This window comes from Diabrotica undecimpunctata, chromosome 8 (genome assembly GCF_040954645.1).
Source record: "Diabrotica undecimpunctata isolate CICGRU chromosome 8, icDiaUnde3, whole genome shotgun sequence".
Lineage (NCBI taxonomy): Eukaryota > Metazoa > Arthropoda > Insecta > Coleoptera > Chrysomelidae > Diabrotica > Diabrotica undecimpunctata.
This window is the reverse complement of record NC_092810.1, coordinates 110,323,471-110,349,701: the sequence shown is the minus strand read 5'-3', so window position 1 is coordinate 110,349,701 and position 26,231 is coordinate 110,323,471. Positions and strand designations below refer to the sequence as shown.

At 32.4% G+C, this 26,231-nt stretch overlaps 1 protein-coding gene across 2 annotated transcripts in view; it reads left to right on the top strand.

Moving 5' to 3' along the window:
• Positions 1–26,231, top strand: part of jp (junctophilin) — a 453,334-nt gene that overhangs the window by 376,432 nt on the left and 50,671 nt on the right. Inside the window, exon 7 of one of the 2 annotated variants that reach the window (XM_072540728.1) lies at positions 4,356–4,556. The exons of the other annotated variant lie outside the window; for it this stretch is intronic. Within the exon in view, the coding sequence (XP_072396829.1) occupies positions 4,356–4,556 (201 nt within the window). The remainder of the gene's footprint in view (positions 1–4,355; positions 4,557–26,231) is intronic. 2 annotated transcript variants of the gene reach the window in all.

The window sequence follows — 26,231 nt, the reverse complement described above, 5'->3', positions numbered from 1 at the left end:
AGTAATGTTTCAACTTGGATAAAACCTTACAAAGAGCTATCTATGGATATGGATAAAGTTTATTGCTCATGTTGTGGCAAAACTGTAAGTACATACGTATTATTTTTTATTTTATTTTAAAAATTTACACGGTGGTACAAACAAAGATTTTAAAATTGGAGATTATGTTTAAGAAAAGTACCGACATAACGCTAGTTCGCAATAAATCGATCTATTTTTTCTTTTTTCAAGCATTTTTTAAACTCCTTGCGATAAAAAATAGGATACCTATTTAAAATTCAAATCATTCAATAGTCTACTGAAAGGTCGTTAACATCTTAACAACTAAAACTAACTCATAACATCGTTACATATATATACCAAAAGTATTATTCTAGAATAATCCAAAGTAGTCCCACCTCTAATTCGCCTACGTGACCGGTTGTTCTCTCTCGCACTCGATACATCGCGAAAGTTCTCGAAGCATTTTCGAGATGCAACCGTTACATGGGCCATGCCGAAAGCATGTTCGTAACAATATATATTGGACTTACTTACTTACTTACTATATTGGACTCACAGTATTTTTCTTTAAATGTAAACAGAAAAGACCAAGAGCCTCTTGTAAATATTTGGGGGTTCTTTTTTCTTGTACATACATTTCTTGACATTTTCCAGATTACTACACCGATTTTGATTTGATTTCATTTAAATATTTTAATTGTTATGCAAAAACGGTTCATTTTTAGTTTATTTCTATAATCTTAGATTTTAAAAATAGGTACAACTATAGAATATTTATATTCTTTTTTAGATTTTATCTGAAAAAAAAAATTCAAATAGATCAGCATGTCAGAACCGCGAAACATTTAACTAAATATGTAATATATATCTTTATTGGAAGCTAAGCAAGCCTTTCAAAATAACATCCTCTAACAGCAACTGTCATTCATAAAATGAAATTATAGTTTTGTCCAGAAAACTATAACTCAATTAGAATCCTCAAAATTATCATTGTTAGAGAGTAGTTTTAATAAAAGAATTTGAATCTTTGTGTGAAAACGTTAAAGGTACTATAGGAAAGGAAATTTTTCAAAAATTTAAAGTAACCATGGAAAAACATAGTGGTTACCAGATTCTTTCTGAAGTAGTTCAAGTACTAGCTGGGACATTTTCCGAACCACTTAATTTAGAACCATCTATTAGAGTAAATTTGAAAAATGCCCCAGTTACATCAGTTGATGTCGAAAGAAGTTTTTCTATTTACAAATATATGTATTCAGATAGAAGCTATAAGTTTTTATTAGAAAATTTTGAACATTATTTAATAATCTATTGTTACCACAATTCAAAATAATATTTATAGGTTAAAATAATTGTATATGTTATGTATTTATAATATTTAAGTATTTTGTAAATAAAAAAATATTGTAAATATTTTTTATTACATGCATATTTTCTAGATAAATATGCATATTTTGCATAAAACACTGCATATTTTTGCATAAAATACTGCAGAGAGTCGACAGATTCACTTACCTCGGAACTACCCTCAACGTACAATGGGACTACGCTCAAGAGATTAGATCCAGAATTGAAATGGCACGGTCTACATTTATTAAGTTGAGATCCTTGCTGTGCTGCAGTGATCTCAGTTTGGGAACCAAGATGCGGATAGTGAGGTGCTACGTTCTTCCAGTGTTACTATATGGAGATGCCTGGACATTGACGCTAGCCACTGAAAAACGAATCGAAGCCTTCGAGATGTGGATATACAGAAGGATACTTAAAATATCTTATGTGGACCATGTCACCAACGTTGAGGTCCTACAGCGCATGACAAAAGAAAAAGAAGTGCTTAATTTAATTAAACAACGTAAGCTTGAGTACCTCGGCCACGTCATGCGGAACGAAGAAAAATATCGAATTCTTCAACTTGTTATGCAGAGTAAAGTATTTGACAGAAGAGGACCGGGACGCCGTCGTATCTCGTGGTTGAAAAATCTCCGACAATGGTTTGGGATGACCTCAGCGGAGCTGTTTCGCAGAGCAGTCAACAAAACCATGATAGCCTTGATGATCGCCAACATCCGGACCGGATAAGGCACTGAAGAAGAAGAAGAAGAACCTTTGAGAGAATAAATGTGAAACTAATTTCTAAACTTGTTTTCAAAGCGACAGAATATTTATGCGAATTAATCTAACAAACCGACTTACCCAAAACTGCCGTGAGTCGAGCAGAACAGATTCTTCTGTACGTGTATGCTGTGCGCTGCGCAGTGTTCTAACAAACCGTAGCTTTAGGATGAGTTCTCCTCCACAATTCACAAGAAACATAATCCATCCATTGTACGTTATTGGTCTCAGAAGAATAAGCATTTGATTGTGTATCGCAGTATCCACAAAAGTTGAATGTTTGGACTAGAATTTTGGGAGATCATATTATTGGTCCTTTTTTCATTGAAGGCAATTTAAACGAAGTCAAATATCTCCAATTACTGCGAAATCAAATTATTCATGCACTTCAACATCTTCAAATTAACTTCAACGAAATTTGGTTTCAACAAGACGTCTATCCTGCACATAATGTAAAAGCTGTTAGAGACTACTTAGCGTTAATTTTTGCTGAACGTGTCATTAGTACAGACAGCACAATAAAATGGCCCCCTCGATCACGTGACTTACCTCTATATTTTTATTTTTGGGGGATGCTCAGAATGAAATTTTACAGGCATGAGTTCGAGCGAGCCACTAACTTGGAGGGACTGAAGGAAAAGATAATCCAACTTAGCCAAAACATAAGCAGATGAACTCAATACCATGAGAAATGCGTTGTTTAATAAATTTGGTTACCGTTCATTACAATTTGGTGGTCTATTTGAACATTTAATTACCTAAGAATTTGGTTTAGAATTTCTAATTGCTTGGAGTTGTTTTTAATTTAAACAGTAGTCTTGGAATTATTTTTTATTTGATTTCATTTTTATAGAACAAATTTTATACTTTTATACTAATTTTATCTTTTTTTGTTTTATTTTTATACAGCTAATTTTTATTTTTACACCTACTACCTCCAAAAATCTAAACGAAAATATGGTTTCAAAGATATTATTTGGAAAATACCAAATAATATCTTATTTTTAATTAAAAGACGTAATTTTTCGTCCATTTAATATAATACACCTACCCCTTCCTAATGCTTTACTAGTACTGTCTTTATTTATTATGCTTTATGAAAGACCAACTCACTAACCCATGCAATACGCACAGCATACCAAACTAGTTATGTTCTGTTCTTCTCGTTACCACAGTATCGTTACTTTGACTTTGAAGTTTTTTTATTGTGGCGTCATATTGCAGTTTATTATTTTTATTAAGAATAAGGCACAATGTGACTTTACAATAAGCTTATTTTGATGTTTAGATTTCCAATTCGGAAATCATACTTAAAATACGACCCATTAATAAATTTTATTTATATAAAACGATTTCCGAAGTGCAAATCAAAATGTTAAATTAAACTGATTGTAAAGTAAAATTGTGGCATATTCCCATTAAAAAATGGTAAGCTGCCATTTAAATCAATTGGCCCAAATTTGATTATCTTAGAACATTTTTCAAATGCTAAAAAGACAACAGGTCAAATAAAACCAATAAGTTTGGCAACGTTGAACTTCCCCTCTTTTATTATTTAAACTAATGCATTTTCGACGATTTTAAGGGCGGATCTAATATACCTCTCTCATTTTAAACAGGTGTTACTCACTCCATCTCACGTAAGGTCCATACCGACCATAAACTTTTACCTATACTGCATATATATATATATATATATATATATATATATATATATATATATATATATATATATATATATATATATATATATGATATATACGTATAATTACAACTTGAATATTGTCTTCTTTTTTTATTGTCAATTGAAGCTTTTCAAACTGCTGCACAAAATATTTCTGTAGATGAGCGGTCAAAGTATCTCCTCAGGTCTTTAAGCCACGAGTTCTGGCGTCTTCCAACTGATCTTTTGCCCTGAACTTTACCTTCTAATATGATTTGGATTAATTCATATTTTTCACCTCTTAACACATGACCCAAGTATTGTATTTTTCTCTCTTTAATTATGCTGAGTAATTCTTTTTGTTAACTTATGCGCCGAAATACCTCACTATTGGTAACTTTTTGTATCCATGGAATCCTCAGCATCATATAAAACCAAACAAACTTCATACTTTATTTGATGTTTTAATTTTCAGGTAGGAAATCGTTTTTAAATTTGGAAGTTAATAATTTAAATAAATGTCATAAATGTCATTCCATCAACCATCTTCATTACATCCCAAAATCTTATTTTACAGAACATAGTCCCTCAAACTTCGTTGCAGAGGAAGAAATCACTGCCCGATTTCCAAGATCTGCCCAGGGCGACAGGTGCCATGTCCAGAGAAGAAGTCTCATACTTGGGTTCAGCCCGTCGAGAAGAAATTCGAAGACAACAAGACGAATACGAAAGACTTCGTGCCAATCCGCTTTTGTATCTAGTCAGTCCCCAAGTCAAGGTAAGCATCAAAAAGTCAGAGATGGATCAGTCGATTGTACGAAATGTTTTGACGAGTTGAATTCTACCGTGTAATCTAGATCAACTTTTAGTCAGTGTTGTGTCGTTTTGTTTTTAAGTAGAATGTAAGATTTGGATTCTCTTAATTTAGTAGAACACATAAAAATGTATTACCTTATGAATGTATTACAATATTATCAGTATTTTTGTTTAAATTGCACATATTATCTTTTAGTTATCAGATATTAATGACTGAAAAAGGTCAAGACATGAATTCGTTTCTTAATATAAAAAAAATCTTAATTTTTAACGCAAAACATCAATTAGTGCGCCTTAGAGGTACGATAGACTCGTATGTAGTACATAGTAAAGGGCACGTTTTCTTCTATGACGCCGTATCTTCATTCCACCCTGAGTAGTTGTATGGCGTGTACTTCTCTATTTAACTGCAGTTTATTGCAGACATTCAACAGGAGAGATGTGCCACTTTTTTAATTGTCTTAAAAAACCGAAAAGGAAAAGACAAAAATAAAGGTAGCACCACATTTCAAATGACCTTAAAACAGCGCTACAGGCCTTGTAGGCCCCTGGCTTCCAAAAACTTGGTTATTTCTGTCTTGCTTTACTGCTTTCAACCATTTCTTCTTTGTACATCCCGTTATTTTTTTTCCAATTTTTCCCTTCTTTAGTATTGTTTTAACATTTCTATTCTCTGGCATTCGTGTAATGTGACCAAGCCATCTAGCTCTTTGGGCTCGTATTTTTGCTGTAATTGTTGGTTTTCCATACATCCTCATTATTTCTTTATTTGTTCGTCTTCTCCAAATTTTCTCTGCCGTCTTTATTTCTCCGAAGATTTTTCTAAGCACGTTTCTTTGTCAGATCTCTACTTTCTTTTCTTCCTGCTGGTTTATAATCCACGTTTCGCTAGCATATATTCCTGTGGGTCTGATTACTGTCTCGTAGACTCGCAGTTTAGCTGTTCTTGACGCATTTTTTGCTTTCAGTAATGAATTTAGTGACCCTATCACTCTGCTTTCCTTCATTAATTTTTGTCTATCTTATTTTCTTCTTTTCCTGTGTTCGATATGGTTACTCCTAAGCATTAAAATTTCGACACTTTTTCAAAACTATAGACAATCTCTGTACCTTTTATTTGGATATATTTGTTAGTATTTGTTGTCTCCTTTCATTTCTATATATTGCGTTTTTGTTTGGTTTATTATTAATCCATATCTTTTCGCTTTTTCTTCAAATTTCTGGAAAACTTTTTCTAGATGTTTTGTTGTTCTCGCTAGTATCACCACATCATCCGCGTACGCTATGCACTGTTTCCTGCTATTGAAAACAGTCCTGTTTGTGCTCATATTTGATCTTCTTACGATTTGTTCTAATAACAGGTTGAATAAATTCGTTGATAGCGGTTCCCCTTGTTTTAAACCTCTATTCACTGTGAACTGTCTTGAAAAGCTTTCTTCTATTGTTACCCTATTTATCGTTTTATAATAATGTTGGATAATTATATAATGTTTATTATATTGCTTCCATCAGGAGTTCCATATAGTGGAACTCTCTAGTTTACCCCCTGCATGGGATTGATTAATTCGAACTCACTGGATACTCATAATTACTTTATTGGTTCTCTAAGTACAATAATAAAGAGTGTACCCAGTTGACGGATGACAACACTAGCTTCGACTGTTAACTCTTAATTCTTAATGATCTACTCCCGTTATTTTCCAGGTATTTAACTCACGTGCGTTTGTTTATGCATTCATTTTTTACTAATATAATTTGAACATAATATTAAATAAGCTTTTCATTACATTGCAAATTTCACTAGGTCAGCCTCTCGGTAAGCGGGTTCTAGTTACACCGATATTTTCAATATTATAAACAAACAATCGCATTGAGCAATAAGCAATAATTAATATTATTAAAAGAATTTTAAATTTTTAAACTAAATACTGAATATTTTCTGGATCTGATTTCTGTAATTAAATCCCGTTGCATCCCTATCCTTCAGAAGAAAAAATTTCTGAGTGCTGTTCGTTTTCAATCAATTACATAAACTGTTTTTACTCTTCCAGTCCGAAAGAAGAAAATTTTTCGTGTCATCATCAACTGATTACTCTATATATATATATATACATTATTTACATTCACTATTTACATATAGTTATTTATAGAATTATATACAACTTTTTGGTACATATTTCCTTATATCTAGTAACAAAAAAAAATGTTCAATATCAATATAATTGTTCCCGTTTTCACATATCACTAATTCACTGTGTTTCTGGACTGTAAGCGTATAGCCTATTTTTATGCACCTCCTTGATCTTCTTCTTCTTAGCCTTCTATCATAGGCCTCTCCCAACTCTTTCCATCGGTCTCTATCCTGAGCAACATATTTCCAATTTGTTCCAGCTATTCTTTTAATGTCATCAACCCATCTCATCTGTGGTCTTCCTCTTGGTCGTTTACTTTCGTAAGGTATCCAATGTTGTATTGTAGTGTTCCAACGATGGTCTTTTTGTCTAGCAGTGTGGCCCGCGAAGCTCCATTTAAGTTTGGCAATTTTTGTTGTTATGTCCTTAACTTTTGTTTTGGATCTTACCCAGTCGTTCCTCTTTTTATCTGACAGTCGTATACCTAACATTGCTTTTTCCATTGTTCTTTATGTTGTGGCTAGTTTATTCATGTTTGCCTTGGTTAGGGTCCAGGTTTGACATCCATATGTCATGATAAGAAGGATGCATTGGTTGAACACTTTGCTCCTCAAGTATTGGGGTATTTTGCGGTTCTTAAGTATCCAACTAAGTTTTCCAAATCCTGCCCATGCTGGTCTTGCTCTTCTAGTAATTTCCGCACTTTGGTTTTCTTTGTGAAGTTTGAGGATTTGGCCTAGGTAGATATATTCCTGGATTTGTTCTATCTCACTGCCATTTATAGTTATACGTCTGGGGTCATCTGTGTTTGTCATTATTTTTGTTTTTTTTTTTATATTTTTAGGCCGACGTATTGGGAGCTGGCTGCTGATTCCCCCATCATAATTTGCAGTTCCTCGAATGTGCTCGCTATAATCACCATGTCATCAGCGAATCTGAGGTGGTTTAACTTGTTGCCATTAATGTTAATGCCATAGTTTGACCAATTTGTAGTTTTGAAGACGTCTTCTAGGGTTAGGTTGAAAAGCTTAGGCGATCTTACGTCTCCTTGTCTCACTCCTCTCTTAATGGGGATGGGATTTGTATTTTCGTCTAGTTGTACTATCATAGTTGCATTTTCATATATATTATGTAGTAGTTGCCTATATCTCGAATCTATTCTATAATTATTAATAGTTTGTTCTATGGCCCACATCTCGATACTATCACGCCTTTTCATAGTCGACGAAGGCAAGAAATACGGGTAGTTGGTATTCATTTGCCTTCTCTATCAATGTTTTCATTGTCAGCTGATGGTTTGATGTACTATATCCTTTGCGGAAGTCAGCCTGTTCAACCGGTTGGTAATTGTCCATTTTGTAGGTTAACCGGTTGTTAATAATCCTTAATCTCATAGTAATCTATCTTAATTTTACAGTTAAAGTTATTTACCTCTGTTATTATGAAAGGACCTGCATAAAGACTATCAAACAATTCTCTTCTCTTTTGACCAGAACTAGGTCTCCTATTTCAAAGTATTGTGGCGTCGTTTTTAACTTATTTCTTGCTTGTCGCTCCTTTTTGTGCTTTAATAAGAAGGTTTTAGCACTCTCGTGTGCAAATTGTAGTTTATAGCGTAACTTATTGTAGTAGGCATCTATGTTGTAACATGGCTGAACGTCTCGTGTAAGGTCTCCAGGTAAGTTTATTTTCCTGCCATACAGCAGTTCGAACGGTATATATCCATGATACGCGTTAGGGGTTGTGTTGTAGCAGTAAATGTATAAAAAATTAAAGAAGCTGCAGGCTTAGACAAGCCTAGAAGAGTTAAGTGTTTGGAAGGTAACCAGGTCAAACCACTATTAAGTGTACAAGATAAACTAGACACTTGGAAGAAATATATGGAAGTAACTTTTGCAGATTAAAGGCTGAATACCATTGAAGTCACGAAATGCCCAATAGGACCCCCAATAACCTTTTAAGAAGTCACGTCAGCTTTTAATAAAGCTAAAGATTGTAAATTTGTAGAGCCTGACAAATTTTGTTCAGAATTCCTAAATCTTATGGATGATCAGGCAAAAAAATGGATAATAACTATATTTTACAAAATATTTGTAACTGGAAAAATTCCCCAAAGCTGGTTAGAGCCGACCTTCGTAACTATACCAAAAATATTAAATTTAAAAATATGCGAAGACTACAGAACAATAAGTCTAATGAGCCACTTACTTAAAACGTTTTTAAACATCAGTAAAACATTATAAAAGCTCATAACCACCTTAAAAAAATGGGCTTAGATGAAATAGACTTAAGAAACGTATATAATTTACATTACAACCAAACTGCCAACATTAAAGTGGATGATCAGGTCAGAGAGGAAATCGTAATAGATATAGAAGAAAGATAAGGGTGCATTCTGTCCCCGGTATCATTTAACCTGTACTTGGAACATATCTAGGAACAGCAGTATCTTCTCGATACTGCTGTACGGAGCAGAGACTTGGACTTTAAACAAGAGCAATATTGATAACTAGAGGGCCTTCGAAATGTGGATATACAGAAGAATTTTGAAAATACCTTGGACAGACAAAGTAACAAATAGTGAAGTTCTTCGAAGAATGAACAAAGAACGGGAGCTGTTGATCACCATCAGGAGAAGAAAGTTGGAACATTTTGGTCATTTGATGAGAGGGAAAAAGTACCGACTGCTCCAGTTAATTATCCAGGGAAAGATTTAGGGCAAACGAAGCGTGGGGAGACGACGTATATCTTGGCTGCGCAATTTAAGAGACTGGTTCCAGTGCACATCTAACCAATTATTTAGAGCAACAGCTTCAAAGATACGAATAGCAATGATAATATGCCAAACTCCGTACCGGAGAGGGCACTTGAAGAAGAAGAAGAAGAAGAAGAAGGAGCAATCATTGGGAGAACTACATGAAGGCGTATTAGTCAACTTATTGCTTCTAAACAATATTAGATACGCCGACGACGCAGTAGTTTTTGCAGATAACTTAGACTCGATCTCAATACGAAAAAAATTAAGTACATATTAGACAGTAAGCTTGAAATATGCAACACACAATACACAAACATATATTACATAAACACACAAGAGACAAATGCATAATACACAAACAAATAATACAAAACCTCACAAAATAATCAGAATTTTGATATACTGAGGGCACACACACCACCCTCAGATTTTTTTAACTAAAAGCATGGCTATTGTCCACAAAATTGAGGCCAAGTGAGTCAACCTTCAGTTTGAAAAGATAACCTAACTTAACAACTTGTCGGTTGTACTATTTCACACAATTTTTTAAAATAATCTTTTTTGAAAACTATTTTCGGAGTGAAAATCGAAGCATCAAAGAGTAGTTAAAAATGGTAATTTTGATTGTAATCAATTGTAGCGTAATCCCCTTAAAAACATAATACTTAATATAATTGTTGTAAAAATTGGGGTTTTAATTTAGTATGATTTGATTTTATAAGTAAAAATGCAAATCTTACATTCTATACATATAAAAATATTTTAGAAATTTCTGCGTCTCTAATAATTGGCTCTATTTTACTTCTTACCTATTAACACAACGACACTTTCAAATTTTTTCACTTTGAGTTATAATTAACAATCCAACGCATCGCACTAATTCCCCAGTTTGACTTTACCTAGGTTTATCTGAGACTTGTAGTCTGCCAAAAAACCTATTAGTGTCGTTAAATAGATCAGTCCTGTTTTAAAAGGGTTATTGTTATTACTTTTTTATGTTGAAGATACTTTTAGATTTTGTTATATTTTCACCTTTTACGGCAATATAGTACTGTAATATAAAACTGTTCTTTAATATATAAAAAATAGTGATTGTTTTTTATCTAAAAAAAAATGTTTAATTTTCGAAAAAAAAAGAAGAAGTTGCTTAGCTTAAGAGAAGTAATAACAGTGAATTTGCATTTCAGTTGGTCAATGATCACCTAAACTTAATTTTGTTATGATTTGCGATTATGATTTATTCATTTGTAATTGGTAGATTACATCTTCTTTATGAAGTGAAAAAGCAGGTAAGGATAGTCGTAGTGACCATAACGATTTCTGTTAAAATACATGTATTAATATTATTTTTCAAAGAATTCATCCATAGACAAATCAAGTAATAAATAAGAATTTTTCATCATAACTGTATAGACGAGTTTGAGACTTAAAATGTGTAGTATGAGATATTACAAAAGACTATTTTAAATAAACAATCAAAGTTTCAAACTTATTATCTTCATCATAACTTAATAACTCTTCTATTTAGAGATTTGAGGTCAACAGACAACTTTTTTCAGTAAAAAAGTATCTTTTTAATTTGCGATATGAAATTAGATATGATAAATTAAAATCGGTTAATAAACAGAAAAGTTATTGCAAAATAAACAAAAAAATTGCTGTTTATAAATATTATTAATTACTTTTTTATTATTTAGTAAAATTTGTTTAAATTTATCCGAACAGCGTATTATCGTGTTTGAATTGTGTAGAAAAGATGTGCCAGATCGGTCGAATACTTATTTAAATATAATAGCCCCGTTTTTTTTTTAATCACTGTTACCTTAATTAACAAAATCTTTTAGCAAACAAAATTATTGAAAATTTTTTAAACATGAGTGTTTTAAACAAAGAGTAAGTACCTACTTTTCGTTCCAACTAGAGTAAAAGAAGAGTGGCTAGCGGAATGAAGGGCCAGTCGCGCTCTTCAAAAAATCCAACACAGTGTCAAAATAGAGGCTTCAGAAAAAATGACAAATCTCGGGTTCTACTTGATTTATTAAAGTCATACTTCTATACGCGCGCTTCACGTTGAAAATTTGTACGGGAGTGAATCGGTGAAATTATTACATATGTAAGATAATGAGTAAGAGAGAGACAGAAGATATATTTTCTCTCTCTTCCTCTCCCGAGAATAAAAATGTTCCTTTTGTATATATATTTAATATTATATATATTCTATATAATATAATATTTTATAGGTATATATATAATATAATATTTATTAATATTATTATTTATGTGATATGTTTTGTATTATTTATTAAATGTTCATAATTATTTTAGTCTTTTGTATTTCAAAATAATAATCTCAATAAATCACTGTATGACCGAGAACTGTCAATTTTGAAATATGTTTGTGTCATGTCTAATTGGCAAATATTTTACGTGTTTGGTTCATACGCTGGTGGATGTGAGTTCGAATCCCAATATGAATTTCCTTTTTTATTTTTAAAATATTTAAAAACACCACGTTAATTTTATTAAATATATGTAATGTACGCAAAAATGCTAAATTTTAAAATAAAACGAAAATTTACAACATAATCCGAGTTGTTGGTTTTTGAAGTTATACTTCTATACGCGCGTTCGACTTTGCACGGGAGTGAATCGGAAATTTGCACGGGAGTAACAAGCCTCGTTAGGCATGTTAAATTATAAATTAAAACTTGTTAATATCTCAAGAAAGTTCAAATGTGTACTTATATACACAACAAACAACAATTAAATATTGTAGTTGTCAATGTCAGATAAATTGACAGTTGTATCACCAAACAATATTTTTTTTATTAATATTTTTATCATGGTAAATTAAACATATGCGTAAGTAAGTTACGTATATTGTCATTTTTAAATACTTATGAATATTGCATTTAAATTTGTATTGTGTTATTATATTGAATTATGTTGCAGTGTATTGTATTGTGTTTTTATATTAATAACAAAATTAACAATGAATTTTACTGCAGAGGATGCGTAAAAAAACTTTTTGGCATTCAAGTCCTTTTATACATATATGAAAATAAAAATATATATTTTCATTAAAATATTGATTCAATCCTTCAGTTACCTACTATACTCCTATTACAGGTCAAATGTTTATATACAGCAAACGATGCACCATATACCTGTATACCTAATTCTTTTTCGCTTTCTGCTCTCTCTTACCTATAGCATTACATATGTAATGATTGTGTAGATTGACTCCCATATAAATTTGTTACGACTAACGCGTGTATAGAAGTATAACTTCCACACCCGTTTTTTTGCTATTTTTTTATACTGTGGTACAACGTCAAAATAATAAGGTTTATAGTATATTTATTGCAAAATTATTCAAAACACAGCAGCTAATGACTATGGGATGTACAAATATTTTCTTAAGTCATCTTTTAATTGTTATTATTTATTTATTTATTTAAAATATAATTATAATATAAATTTTATTTACAAACACCATGAAATTGTTATTTATAAACAATTTTTTTATATACTCTTATTAAATTTGAACAAATCAGTTTTTTATTTAAAAAAATTATTTTTAGAACAAAAAATCGTATATATAATATTATATTATATAAGAAATCATAACTTTTTAAATATCTTTTTTAGTGCTTTTCGACAACGTATATGTATATACAGGGATGAGTGCCTTAAGAACCGGCAAAATAACGCAAAAGATAGAAAACATAATACGTTGTGAAATAAAAAGAGATGAAAGTAGTAGAGGTGAGAAATTATCGATATTAACCTATAATTTACTTTACATTACATTAGAATTATCGAAAATGTCCCACCTTTAGACGTTAGCTTATGAGCTTGTTAATTTCAGTCATAGTAATACGTATCACGTAATGTAAGTAAAAACAGTTTAAGTAGGAGTATTTTTTGATCCAAAATTAAAGTATTGATCAATAATAAACTATGATTTGAGACGTCGCATACACTCTTCTCAAATTAGGTACTACTAATTAAACTGTTTACTTACATTTGCTTTATTGCCTTCAATCAGTTTTTACTTTACGCGAAATTTAAAAAATGTAAATATTCGACGTCATACTTGTAATATTATGACTGAAGTCAACTAGCTCATAAGCTAACGTCTAAAGGTGGGAAACTATCGATAGTCCTAATGTAATTTAATGTAAATTACAGGTTTCTATCGATAATTTCCCACCTCTACTACTTTCATCTCTTTTTATTTCACAACGTGTTATGTTTTCTATCTTTTGCGTTATTTTGCCGGTTCTTAAGGCACTCATCACTGTATAGCGATCGCGGAACTCTGCGTGGCGCGAAATTACTGTAGAAAGCAACGGTTTGCTATAAAGTTGTTAAACTTCAATTAAAAACTCATCGGGATCTTATAAAAAGGAGCTTTAGAGAGATTGTTAAACTTCAAATAATAATTTTCTCTGAGTTATTGATCCTTGAAAATAGATACTTTTAGGCTTTTTAAGACCTAAAATTATGTTTTACTCGAAAACAATGCATTTAAGAGCAAAGTTACTAACCAAAGTAACTGGATCGGCCAAAAAATCTTATAAACAAATTAAATTTCGCAAAAACTATTTAACCGATCCGGCCCAAACCGATCTTTTGCACACAATTTAAACACGATAAGTCCCTCAAGTTTGGGTACATTTTAAATAAACTTTAATAAAGAAAAGAAAAGTTATTAACAATATTCAAAAACAGCGATTTTATTGTCCATTTTAGAATAACTGTTTAGTTAAACCGATTTTAATTTAGCATATCTTATTTTGTGGATCTTTTTTTCTAAAAAGTTGTCTGTTGACGCCAAATCTCTACAAGTACTAACAAGTATATAATGGGACAAACGAAAATACATGCAAAATTTAGATACTTGGCAGTTTATTTTTTTCTAATCATGTTTTTTCATGTTTTACTGTGTAATTAGTTAATAACTATTAATTTAGTTTTAATCAGCACTACAAAATAAAATATACTTATTAAAAAAGAAATAATTAATAATAAAAAATGTTTATTTTGTTGGCAACTAAATATTGGGACATAGAACGAATATTTATTTTTAAAACGGAGTGGCATTGCCTTAATCCGGATTCAAACGACTCGAGTACTCCGCGAATAATCGTCACTTGCGTATACTTGCCATGTCATGTGAGTGGGTTACTCGTACAATTATTTGTCACTCATTGTTTTTCCATATGTTGTCGGTAAAAATGACCCGAGTCAAAGGGATCACGATTATTCGTACACTTGCAAAGTACATACTTGTCTATAATTACAGAGGCGCTCAAACGAAATTTAAATAATTGGCAGTTACTGCGACTATTCATTTACTTTTCAAAGACCTCAGGAGCGTACAAACGTTTAATTTGTGTGTTTTTTTTAATTGGAATAAAGTGGACAAATGGTGTTGTGTTGCAGTTTTTTGATTTTTATAAAAATGAGCTGGTCATTTGGATGACCAAACATAAAGATCATAAAAGTTGTAAAGCAGTTAATGATGCCTGGAAAAGAATACAAGATAACATAATTCTCCAGTGCACTACAAATGAACTGAAAAAAAAAAAACAACAAAAGATTCGCTAGTGGCCACATGGTCTGAAGATTTTCATTTGGGATTCTGCAACATATGGGTGGCACTGTATCTACAGAAAAATTATATATATATATATATATATATATATATATATATATATATATATATATATATATATATATATTAGTTTCTGTATCTACAATGCTGTTTTAGGTAATTTTAAATAATGATACTTACCTGTTCCGATTTTATTTAATGATTTTTAATGATAACGTTGATATGAATCCACCATATTCTACTCTCCTTTTTTTTTAAATTTAATTAAATAAGCAGAGCTCATCACAACAAATTCTGCGGAAGCAACAACGAGATTTTCCGGACGACCTCTATCCATATTGACTGTCACACCACTGATTCAGTTGTCAAGCTTTTTATAGGAATATACGCAAGAATATTTGCGTATATTTGCCGTGTCTATTCACGCTTGTGTACTTGTTAACTGTACACGTCGTGTGATCGCCCTGCTTGCAAAGTATACTTGCAAAGTAGGCAAATAATTGTGTACTTGCCAAGTATACGAGTCGTTTGAGTCCACCTTTAGACTTTATGACTGCTCGAATTCGGTTGGGCATTTACTCGACTAAGGATCTGCACTGATTAAATGCATTGCAAATTTGCTCTATTGTGGCTTTAAGTTCGTGTAATACCCGTGTGGATTGTTCGCTATGTCTATGACTGTTATTTTATGATATACTGTTTCAATTAAATTTAGGGCAGGACTGTTAGAAGGTCAAGAAAAGACATTTTATTGTCCTTATAAGGACACACATTGTGGTTTTAAAATCAGTTGTTTGTGGTTCTGGTCGTATGACAGTCACTTCGTCCTGTGGAAAAATACAATTACCGCCAGCATTTAATTTTACAATACTTGTCAATAGGCTATATTGAGATATTTGATGATATTTCGCATCAATCACAGTATCCTCGGTAAATTAAAAACATCCTTACTCTGAAAGTACCATACAATCCCAAATCAATACACATTTACGGTCTGTTTCAAAAGTCTTTTTGAAAAGCTTCATACTTAGTGCAAATAACTAGTTTGCGTTAATCATCAACACAAACGTTAAATTTTGTTTCTTCACTCAAAATTCTCGGGATCAATCTTGCTTTTGTTTTGCTGTTAGCAGTAGATTTTATTATATATTTGCTAATATTTGCTGTTTGGGTCTTCTGTGCTTCCATCTATGGTACACATCATACCCTAATATCTCACGCTGGATCCGGTTTGGGTAGTCTTCTAGCATAACAAATTTTGTTCAGGTCTTTTCTTTCGTCATGTTCAGTACCCTTTGGGTCTCTGAACAAAAAAGTTTAGCTTCTCTAAGGCGATTGTTGTGTACCGGCTGTATCTTCTGTTTGTTGCTATGACTTATGTGTCCCCATGCGAAAGATACATATGTACTTATTGGTAGTATGATGTTATTTATCAGTCTTATTTTTATTTGCATAGCTAATTCGCTTCTTCTTCCTGTGAATCCTGTTATTGGGGCTCTGGTCGTTGGTATTTTCTGGACTGCCACGTTAATGTGAAGTGTGAATGTTGGACCTTGGTCCATTATGACTCCTAGGTATTTAGCTTCGTCTTGCTATTCAATTGGTCTATCATGTCACTATTAACCGTTTGGTCTTCTCTAGATTTATTGCTATTTTCCATTGAATAAATAATTCTTCTATCGCTGTATAGAAACTATACAGAAGGGTTGATAATACCACTCCCTGTGCTTCTCCAGTTTCCGGTGCTTCGTATTCGGAGAGAATTGGTCCTATATGTACCCTGCGCCTCTGGTCACTTAGGTATGAGAAAAAGAGTTTTGTCATGGACCCGTTGTGTACATAATTTCTCATTTTGTATGTCAATCCTTTATGCCAAACTCTGTCGAAGGCTATGCTTGTATCTAAAAAGGCTGTTCCTGTATTTTGCTTGACTTTAAATTCAGCTGCTATGTGATCTGTACAACTCAGTACTTATAGTACGTTGGAATATTGAACTCTGAATGCGAATTGCGCTTCTAGGATTAATCCTAGCTTGTTTATCTCCGATTGGTGTCTGGTGTGAATGACTCGTCCTACTATCTTGCTGACTGCTTGGAGAGCTAATCGACCTGCAGTTTTGCGGAAATATGTGGTTCTTTTCTGGCTTCGGTATCATGATTACATGGGCTTCCTTTCATCGGTTTGAGAAGAACCTGTATCTTACTATTTCGTTTGTTACGTTTGTCAAATATACAATTATTATTAAAAAAATATACTTCAGAAGACATAAGAATACTAAAAAGAATTACAGGAAATATGCTAAGGGATCCAAAGAGTAGTTAAGACATAACACGAAAATGTAACTATTACTAAACGAAAAAACAACAATGGAATAATCACATAAGTAGAATGCAGGATACTTTTGTTGTCAAAATAGCAAGGAATAAATCACCCAATGGTAGAAGTATCGGCAAACGGGCAAAATATAGAATAACGACCCTCTATAGAGGTGTTAATCCGCCAATGAAGAAACCCGAATTGCTTAAACATCGAAAAAAAAAAAGAATATTTGCCTCTGTCACAACACCTTTTACTTGGGCCTTGAGCATAATAAATCAATTTGATATCATTCACAGTATTAAGAAAGAGAGTGATTTTGATTTTTTTTGCTCGTTCTGAAATATCGTCATCAAATAAAGTCATCATCTTCAATTGCGTTTAATATTTTCTCCGAGCGGTGTAGGAATTTCCTTGTTTAAATAGAACGAATAAACTTTTCTTTAAATAATACTTGCTTTATTTATATATCAGTCAATAATTTCCATTGCTTTTTCCTCTTCTTCCTCTTCTTTTTCTTATTGTAGGTCACCTGTTTATTCTATCATCCCAGCTCTTGTGATGTTGATATCCAGTTGTCATACCACGTGTTAAGGGGTCTTAGAGAAATATCTTTATTCATTTTAATTAAAAAATTTATAATATAACCATTGGTAGTTCTATTTCTTACTCTACATACAAAAAGATCAGTATAGTAGACGTCATGTAGCAAGCTTCTTAAAAGAAAGATCTCACCACGGCTCAAACAACAAACAACTCATTTAGTAAACATGTTAAGGAAAAAATAAACCAATACAAGTTTTAAAATACCTGAAAGAATTATTCTTAGATGTAACAAAACCCTTTAAATTAAACCTATTTGGTTAGAATTGTGTGCATTTAACCATAATTTTGAAATTGACAAAATAGCAAATCATAAATTTTGATCTGAATGACCAAGTGAAACTCGGAAATTAACTTTTATTAAATTTCGGTACCTAAACAGCATAACTGTTTTATATAATGAATTGACATTGCAGTGGCTTATTTACAAAAACAAGTTTAATAATAGCCCTTTTAGAATATATGGACTGCTTCTTAAGTAAATAAATCTTTTATGTAACTTGTCTGTTTCCCTTTGCTATCGCATAACAGAGATCCGATAGGTATGTTAGCCATAGACAATGTTCTTACAATTTGTTTTGTTTTCAAGTATTGTCCGTTTTGTTTAACTTTTTAAAATATTATTTAAAACATTATTGGAATATTGTGTTTTAAGTTTTTCATCAAATTGACCAATTTTGTGCGAATTAAATTTGTAAACAATAATGTAGATAAAAAGTATTATGAGGTGCATTAAAAGTAAAAAAAATCTTATTTTTAAAGTAAACCTTATTTACTCAGAAAATGCAGGTGAATCACTACTTAAAAATAGGCAACGTTGCCTGATTGCTCGCGCGGATTTCGGTTCGCAAATCTTTACCTCTCGCTTGAGTATGAAAAATGAAGAATCTAACATACGTTACGTTAAAGTCAAACTGATTCTTTGCCACCGAGATATACAAGAGATCTGCTGGATCTTTGAGCATTGTCATAATATATAAGAAATAAACCAAACCGTGTGAGCCAAATTTATGTTGGTTATAAGAATTAGATAATGCCTAATATTACAATGAATGTTGTTATACTTTAACAATTTATTTTAAATATTTATTATTATCGAACAAAATAACAGAGATCCGATGTTTTTAAAAAAGGTTCTTCTCTCTGATGAAGCTACATTTCTACTAAACGGTCATGGCAATCGTTAAACTTACCGGTACTGGGTTACAGAAAAACACACTAGATGCAACAGTACTGTACTCAATATGTGGTTTCAAATCGGTGGATAGGTCAAAGAGGCATGGCCGCCTAGGTCACCTGATTATACTCCTCTTGATTTCTTTTTATGAGGATACTTGAAAAGTAAAGTGTACCAAAATGGACCACAAAAATCAATGAACTGAAAGAAAGGATACCTATTGAGGTTGCACAAATAACTTCGGAAGTTATAGAGAAGGTTCGAGAAGAGTTTGCGGCACATCTTTCTTATTGTATTTCAGCTGAAGGTAAACAATTTGAGCAATTAATTTAAGTTTAATAGGTATTTAAAAACCTTTCAAATAAAGCTAGGCATTCACGTTCCGACTTGCGGTCCCACTTAGTAGGACTACAAGTTGGATATTTGTCTCCACTCACGCTCCGACTTGCTATCCAACTAGCGGTCCAACTTCAGTTCTAGTTTGTTTTCACGACGGTGTACATTGCTTAACCAAAAAATGTATCGAGTAAACACTACGCAAAATATAATTAGGAGGAGAATGGCAGCATTGTGCTTGTTATTCTTATCATTTGAAAAAAAGAAGGAAAAATGTTGGATGAAGAAATTATTTGTTGATCGTGTGAACAATTGTGACACGAAATTGGTCAATGTCATTGATGAGGATGATTACAAAAATTACCTCAGAATGGACAACTTCACTTTTTCATTGTTGCTGGAAAAGGTTGGTCTACTCATTTCCAAAAAAAAAAATAAAGTCATGCGTAAATGTGTCAGTACTGAACAACGCCTTGTAGCAACTTTAAGCTTCTGGCAACTGGAAGGTTATTTGAGGATATGAAGTTCAGCTGTAAAATATCTCCACAACTATTGGGAAAGGTGATACCAGAAACTTGCAGGGCTGTAATAATTTTTCGTGCAATTGAAAGTTATTTGCTATTATTTATTTGCGAACTAGGGATCTTTGCTCAGCGATTTTGGACAGACAGCAACAACTGAGATTTTGTTTGGAACTCATATTGTAAGCAAATTGTATACAGGGAGAAAATATCAGTTACAAAATGAACTTGTAGTATGTTTACTATTTTAGTTGGGAATAAGCCACAATGTGAGTTAGAAATTAAATGTATTTGACGTTTGGACTTCCACTTCGAAAATCGATATCAAAATATTCCGAAGTTGAAGTCGAAACGTCAAGTAAATTTAATTTCTAACTAATATTCAGGCTTATTTCCAATTAAAATAGTAAATTTGCATAAGATGCCACAAGAAAATAACTTCAGAACAATATTAAGAGACAGTTACTTTTAATTTTAGTACAACTATGATTTAATTTTCGTTGTTTGTGATATTTCTTCTGTAGCCAATCCTAACTGTTAAAAATTGTATCTGTGTGGAAGTGTCCGAAATAGATCTACAGAAAGGAAAATGATTTCCCTAACAAAAAGTAGATGATGATGAAGAATCATGTATTTTAATAGGAGTAATTTTCGTGCAATTGAAAGTTATTTTCTATTAAATATTTGCGAACTAGGGATCTTTGCGTAAAGTAATTCATAGAAATCTCATACGTAACAGGTGCCGGAGGTCAACTGAGTGAGGAAATTTTCGATCCGACCTGTAATCCGACTTCCAACTTCACCATTCACGCTCCCACTTCGTCGTCAGTCGGAAGTCGGACCTTCAAGTCGTTCCTCTAGATGTTCCGACTCGTACCACTAGTTGTCCAACTAATCCAACCAGCCCACTCACGGTCTGATTTCAGGTCCAACAAGTTGGACCACTAGTCGGACTAAAAATCGGAACGTGAATGGCGCGGCGTGTTTAATATATTACAACACCCAATTTCCATTTAAAAATTTTAACAAGAAAGTCATCACCCTCACATAGATGATGTCACAAATAAAAAGAATAAAATATGTTTAAAAATAAAAATTGACGGGTTTCAGGATTTTTCCTTGAAGTCGCTGGTTTTCGAAATAACGAATTTGCATCTTTCATTTGCACCATACCGTATATCGATATTCTTGACCAAAGGTCAAGAGCAAATATATTGATAGTTATAGTTACTGTACTGTACTATATTGTACAGTTAGTTATTAGTTAATAGTTTAGCTGTAAAAATTCCGAAAGTCCAAATATTAATACGTTGTACTCACTGTATAAAATAAAGTTATTTTGGCTTAATTCTATATAAAACAATGTAAACGAAAATTACACATCCTGTTTCCATAGAACTTTAAGAGCAATCAGGAACACATAACGACTGGTATTTTTATTTTTAAAACAGAGATAACAATAAAATTCCGGATGCAAAATGTTTTGAGAAAATGATTGTTCCGTGACTTACTGATTGTGAGTCGCCAAAACTGTATGCATCATATTTTGTAATATCTAAATAAAGTCCGCAAAGTTATTTTTGACGTGATTACTGATTTGTTTACTGAGTATGACTATTTAAATATGTGCAGTCCTACAATTGAATATTTGAGAAAACTGCAATATACCCACACAAAATCATTCACGAAATTTTTATGGTTTTTTGCGGTATCGTAAAAACAAAATGGACAAAACTTGAAAGAATTTTTGTGTACTTTTTTCAAACGTTTTTTGTTGACTGTTCTGTGTAGGTTGTTCAAAGTATTTGGTGTTTATAAGAATGTACACTTTTAGCGTTTATTTAGCATAAAGCATTAACAATTAATGACTCCAAATCTATTTTACACCATTTTAATATATTTAGATCATAAGTTCAAGATATAGAAAAAAAGGGATTTGTATTTCTTTGACCAATCCATAATTAATTCTTCTGGACGTTCTGAAATTTGCATACAATTACATGTTTAACTATTTTCTTAATTATTAACTATGTAATTTCACGCGTATTAAAAACTTAAGTTAAAAAACAAAATATCGTAAATGAATTCCGTCTAAGATAAGCAACTGAAGAAATATACGTTTAGTTGAGCGTTATGTAGATTAAACGTATAATGAGAATGATAGGAGATAATAAATGCGACAGATTAAGGATTAAAGGTTCAAAAAAGAAGAAAAATTTTGTAATTCATAAAATAAAACATGCATTATCTGGATAACCAATGATACAAAGCTTGGATACCGAAAACAGGTAATAACTAATCTTGTTTATTATATAGGTGACCCGGTGGATTATTCATTAATATAAGTTGGTGTAAGAACTGTCTATAATGACAATAATAGCCTATAATGACAAGTGAATATGCCGACCATCATGCAACATCGCCTAAGATTAATTATTAGGAGTTGGGCTGTTAGGGCAGCGTTACTATTATTGATCAACAATTACTGGTCAACGGCTTCGGGCGGATGAGCCGGTAAGTGGAAGAACACGCTTTTGTCCTGATATTGACAAAACGGTCTCAAAGGCGGATGAACCATGAATGGTCAACGGCATAAAGATGCAGACAACAAGGAGAAACCTCTGCATTAAAGATCCCTAAAGGTATCTCAAGAAAAATCACTAATGGAGAGTCAAAACAAAAGGGTTAGAAATGAGCAGACTTATAATATCGATACTTTGCTTCAGCGAAGTAAGATTATCCAGTGCTGGACAATGCTATCATAACGACATTGTTTTTTATTACTCGGGTAGCAGTACTGATTATCACAGAAATGGTGTAGGAATCATGATTAAAATTACACTACAACCGTATATCTCTAACTTTATTTCCTATAATGAAAAAATAATAATGTTATGGTTGAAAACCCCCCTTAATAAAGATAAACATAATTCAAATTTATGCCCCAACATTAAGCAGCATCGACAATGGCATATATTTATTCAAAATATTTAAATATTTAAAATTGTAAAGAAATAGAAGACTTTAATATGAAACACGACACACATAACCTATATAAGAAATTAAAAGAAATTACGTGTAATACACGGAAAAGAATACCACAAGTTATAAAAAACTACAATGAAGATCTCGAATTATCAGAAGAAGAAAAACAACAAACTTGGAAAAAATACATCAAGGATTTATTTACAGATAATAGGGAAGAAATATCAGAGGTGAAACAATTAAGGCAATTCAAAAACTCAAAAAGTGCTAAAGCGCTAGGCCCTGATGAAATTCCAGGAGAAATATTATGAATTCTGAAAAATCTATTTTTTTACCCTTACCCAAGAAAAAAAAATCCTGTATATATAAAAAATATATAGAACAATTATTAGGCAACTCACAGTTTGGATTTAGAGAGAGGCATTGTCAATAACGGTACTATTAAAAAAATGCAGGAAATATAATAAACACGTATTCATATGTTATATAGATTTTCAAAAATCGTTTGGAAGAGTTCAACATGGTAAACTCAGACAAGTATTGAAACACATACACCTAGATTCCAAGGATATTAATTTCATTAAAAATCTATACAACAATCAAACAGCGGTTGTAAGGGTGGAAGATAGTGAGACAGACCAAGTAGATATTCAAAGAGGAGGCAGACAGGGATATGTGCTGTCGCCAAAATTATTTAATGTGTACTCTCAACTAATATTTCAGGAGGCACTATGGAAAATAACTGAAGGTATAAGGATTGGAGGAAGCATCATTAATAACATAATATTTGCAGACGATACCGCAATCATGGCAGAAAATATAGATTTACAAATTCTTATATAAATCATTAACAGAGACAGCAAAAAGATAGGACTAACAATGAATATAGATAAAATCAAATACATGGTGATCTCGAAAACCCCTGTTGACAACATACATCTGACATTGGAGGGTAAACTGTTAAAAAGGGTCGACAAGTATAAATACTTCGGAGCAATTAAAAACTCACAGTTAGACCAAGATGAGGAGATAAAGGTCAGAATTGAAATAACTGGAAAAGGATATATAAAATTTAAGTAAATGTTAATAAATAAGAAATTGAGTATGGTTATCAGATAAATAATGGAACATTAATAAATTATCAGATATTGAATGCGGCATCAATGAAAAACCTGTAATCATTCGAGCTGTGGGTGTATAAAAGAATTCTGAAAATATCGTGGACAGAACACATCACAAACAAAGAGGTTCTGAGAAGGATGAATAAAGAAATAGAAGTTTTAAATATAATTAAAACAAGAAAATTGGAATATCTCGGACATATTACACGTGGAGAGAAATACACCTTGCTCCAACTGATTATGCAGGGAAAGATCCAAGGAAAGAGAGGCATAGGGAGGCGTAGGATGTCATGGCTGCGCAAACTGAGAGAGTGGTACGGATGTACATCAAATGAACTTTTCAGAGCAGCCGTCTCAAAAGTCCGAATAGCTATGATGATTTCAGACCTCCGCCGCGAGGATGGCACTTGAAGAAGAAGATCAGATAAAGGTAAGTCAAATGTTATGTATGGTCGCAACTGATATATATACTAGAAACTTGGACTCGAAAAGCCCAATCCGTAAAAAAATGAGAGCATATGAAATGCGGCTATTCTTAAAATTCCTTGGAATGCAAAAGTCTCAAAGAATTGCTAAGACGAATTGGATATGGAAGAAAGCTTATGAATACAATTAAAATAAGGAAACATCGTATTTGGGCCACATACTTCAAAACGATAAATACTTTCTTCTACACGTCATCATGCAGTATAACCTCAGTGTTTAACAGATATTATACGTTGCAAAAGATAGAGAAACGTTTAAAGAAGTGATCGCCAATCTTCGTTAGAAGACGGTACAATAAGCAAAAGAAGGGCCGTTAGACTCTTAAAAGACTCGTATTACGCTGTGTAGGTAACTTCTGTTACGTTGGCTTTTCACTGATAGCCCGGAATCCAGGAACTAACTTGATTGAAGCTTGCTAATACTATTCGCATTAGTACTGAAAAGTACTTGAATGATTTTCTCGAGCACCAAAGGCATAACGGACGGGTTCTGTCTAGTATGGTATTAAGGAAACCACACACCACTCGTGGAAACCACTTGTTGGTCATTACAACTGTAGTTAAAGCCTTCTTGTAGTCTAAAAAGTCTAAAAGACTAGAAATCTTAAGTGTTATTATTATGTAGCCGTTACTGTCCGCTGTTGAGCATAGTCCTTCTCTAAGCCCTTTTATGTCTCTCGATCCTAGGCTGTCATTATCTATAACTGCTATCATTATCATAAACATACTGTTGTATTTAGTTGTCGCTAATATTTACTTCTTCTTCTTCTTCTTCTTCTTCGTGTGACTAGAATTACTTCTGTTTGTCTGCCTCTTATTGTGTTTTAGTCGTTGTTGACTGTAAATTATCTTTCCACCTTTTGGCGGCCTTCCAACGGGTCTTATGCTATACGGCTTGTTGTTTTTACAGATGTTCGCTAATCTATCTGGTCCCATTCAGTTTACATGTTCGTTCCAGTTCTTTTTTCTACCTGTTAATATTTTGAATTTTGCATTGTTCGCGTATACTTCTGTTGGTTTGTCTGTCTCTTAATGATATGCCCGCTATTAATCTTAATACTTTCATTTCGATATTGTTGATTAGTTGTTTCCTCTTTCTTTTATCGGTCCTTGTTTCCGCTGCATATGTTAGGATTAATCTTACTGTTGTCTTGTATACTTTCATTTTGCTTTCCATGGTCAGATATTTGTTTCTCCATATGGTTTCTCGGAGGCAACCACATACTCTTGCCGCTTTCGATGCTTGATTTGTGGTCTCTGTTCTTATATCCCCGTCAGTAGTAATTTCTACTCCTAGGTAATTGAATTTCATTATTATACATTTAGTTTTTTCTACTGATATTTTCATATTAAGTTTGTTTGCTGTGATATTGAAGGGGTGGAGCTGCCTTTGTAGGTCATCTTCGTCATTAGTAATTATTACTGTATCATCGGCATAGTATCGTGATTTTATGCGCTCCTATGTGGTATTCGTGTCGTTTTCTTACTTCGTGAATTATTTGATTCATCACCATATTGAATAACAATGGGCTAAGTGAGCCTCCTTGGTGGATTCCTCCTTTTAGTTCTTTAGCTAATAT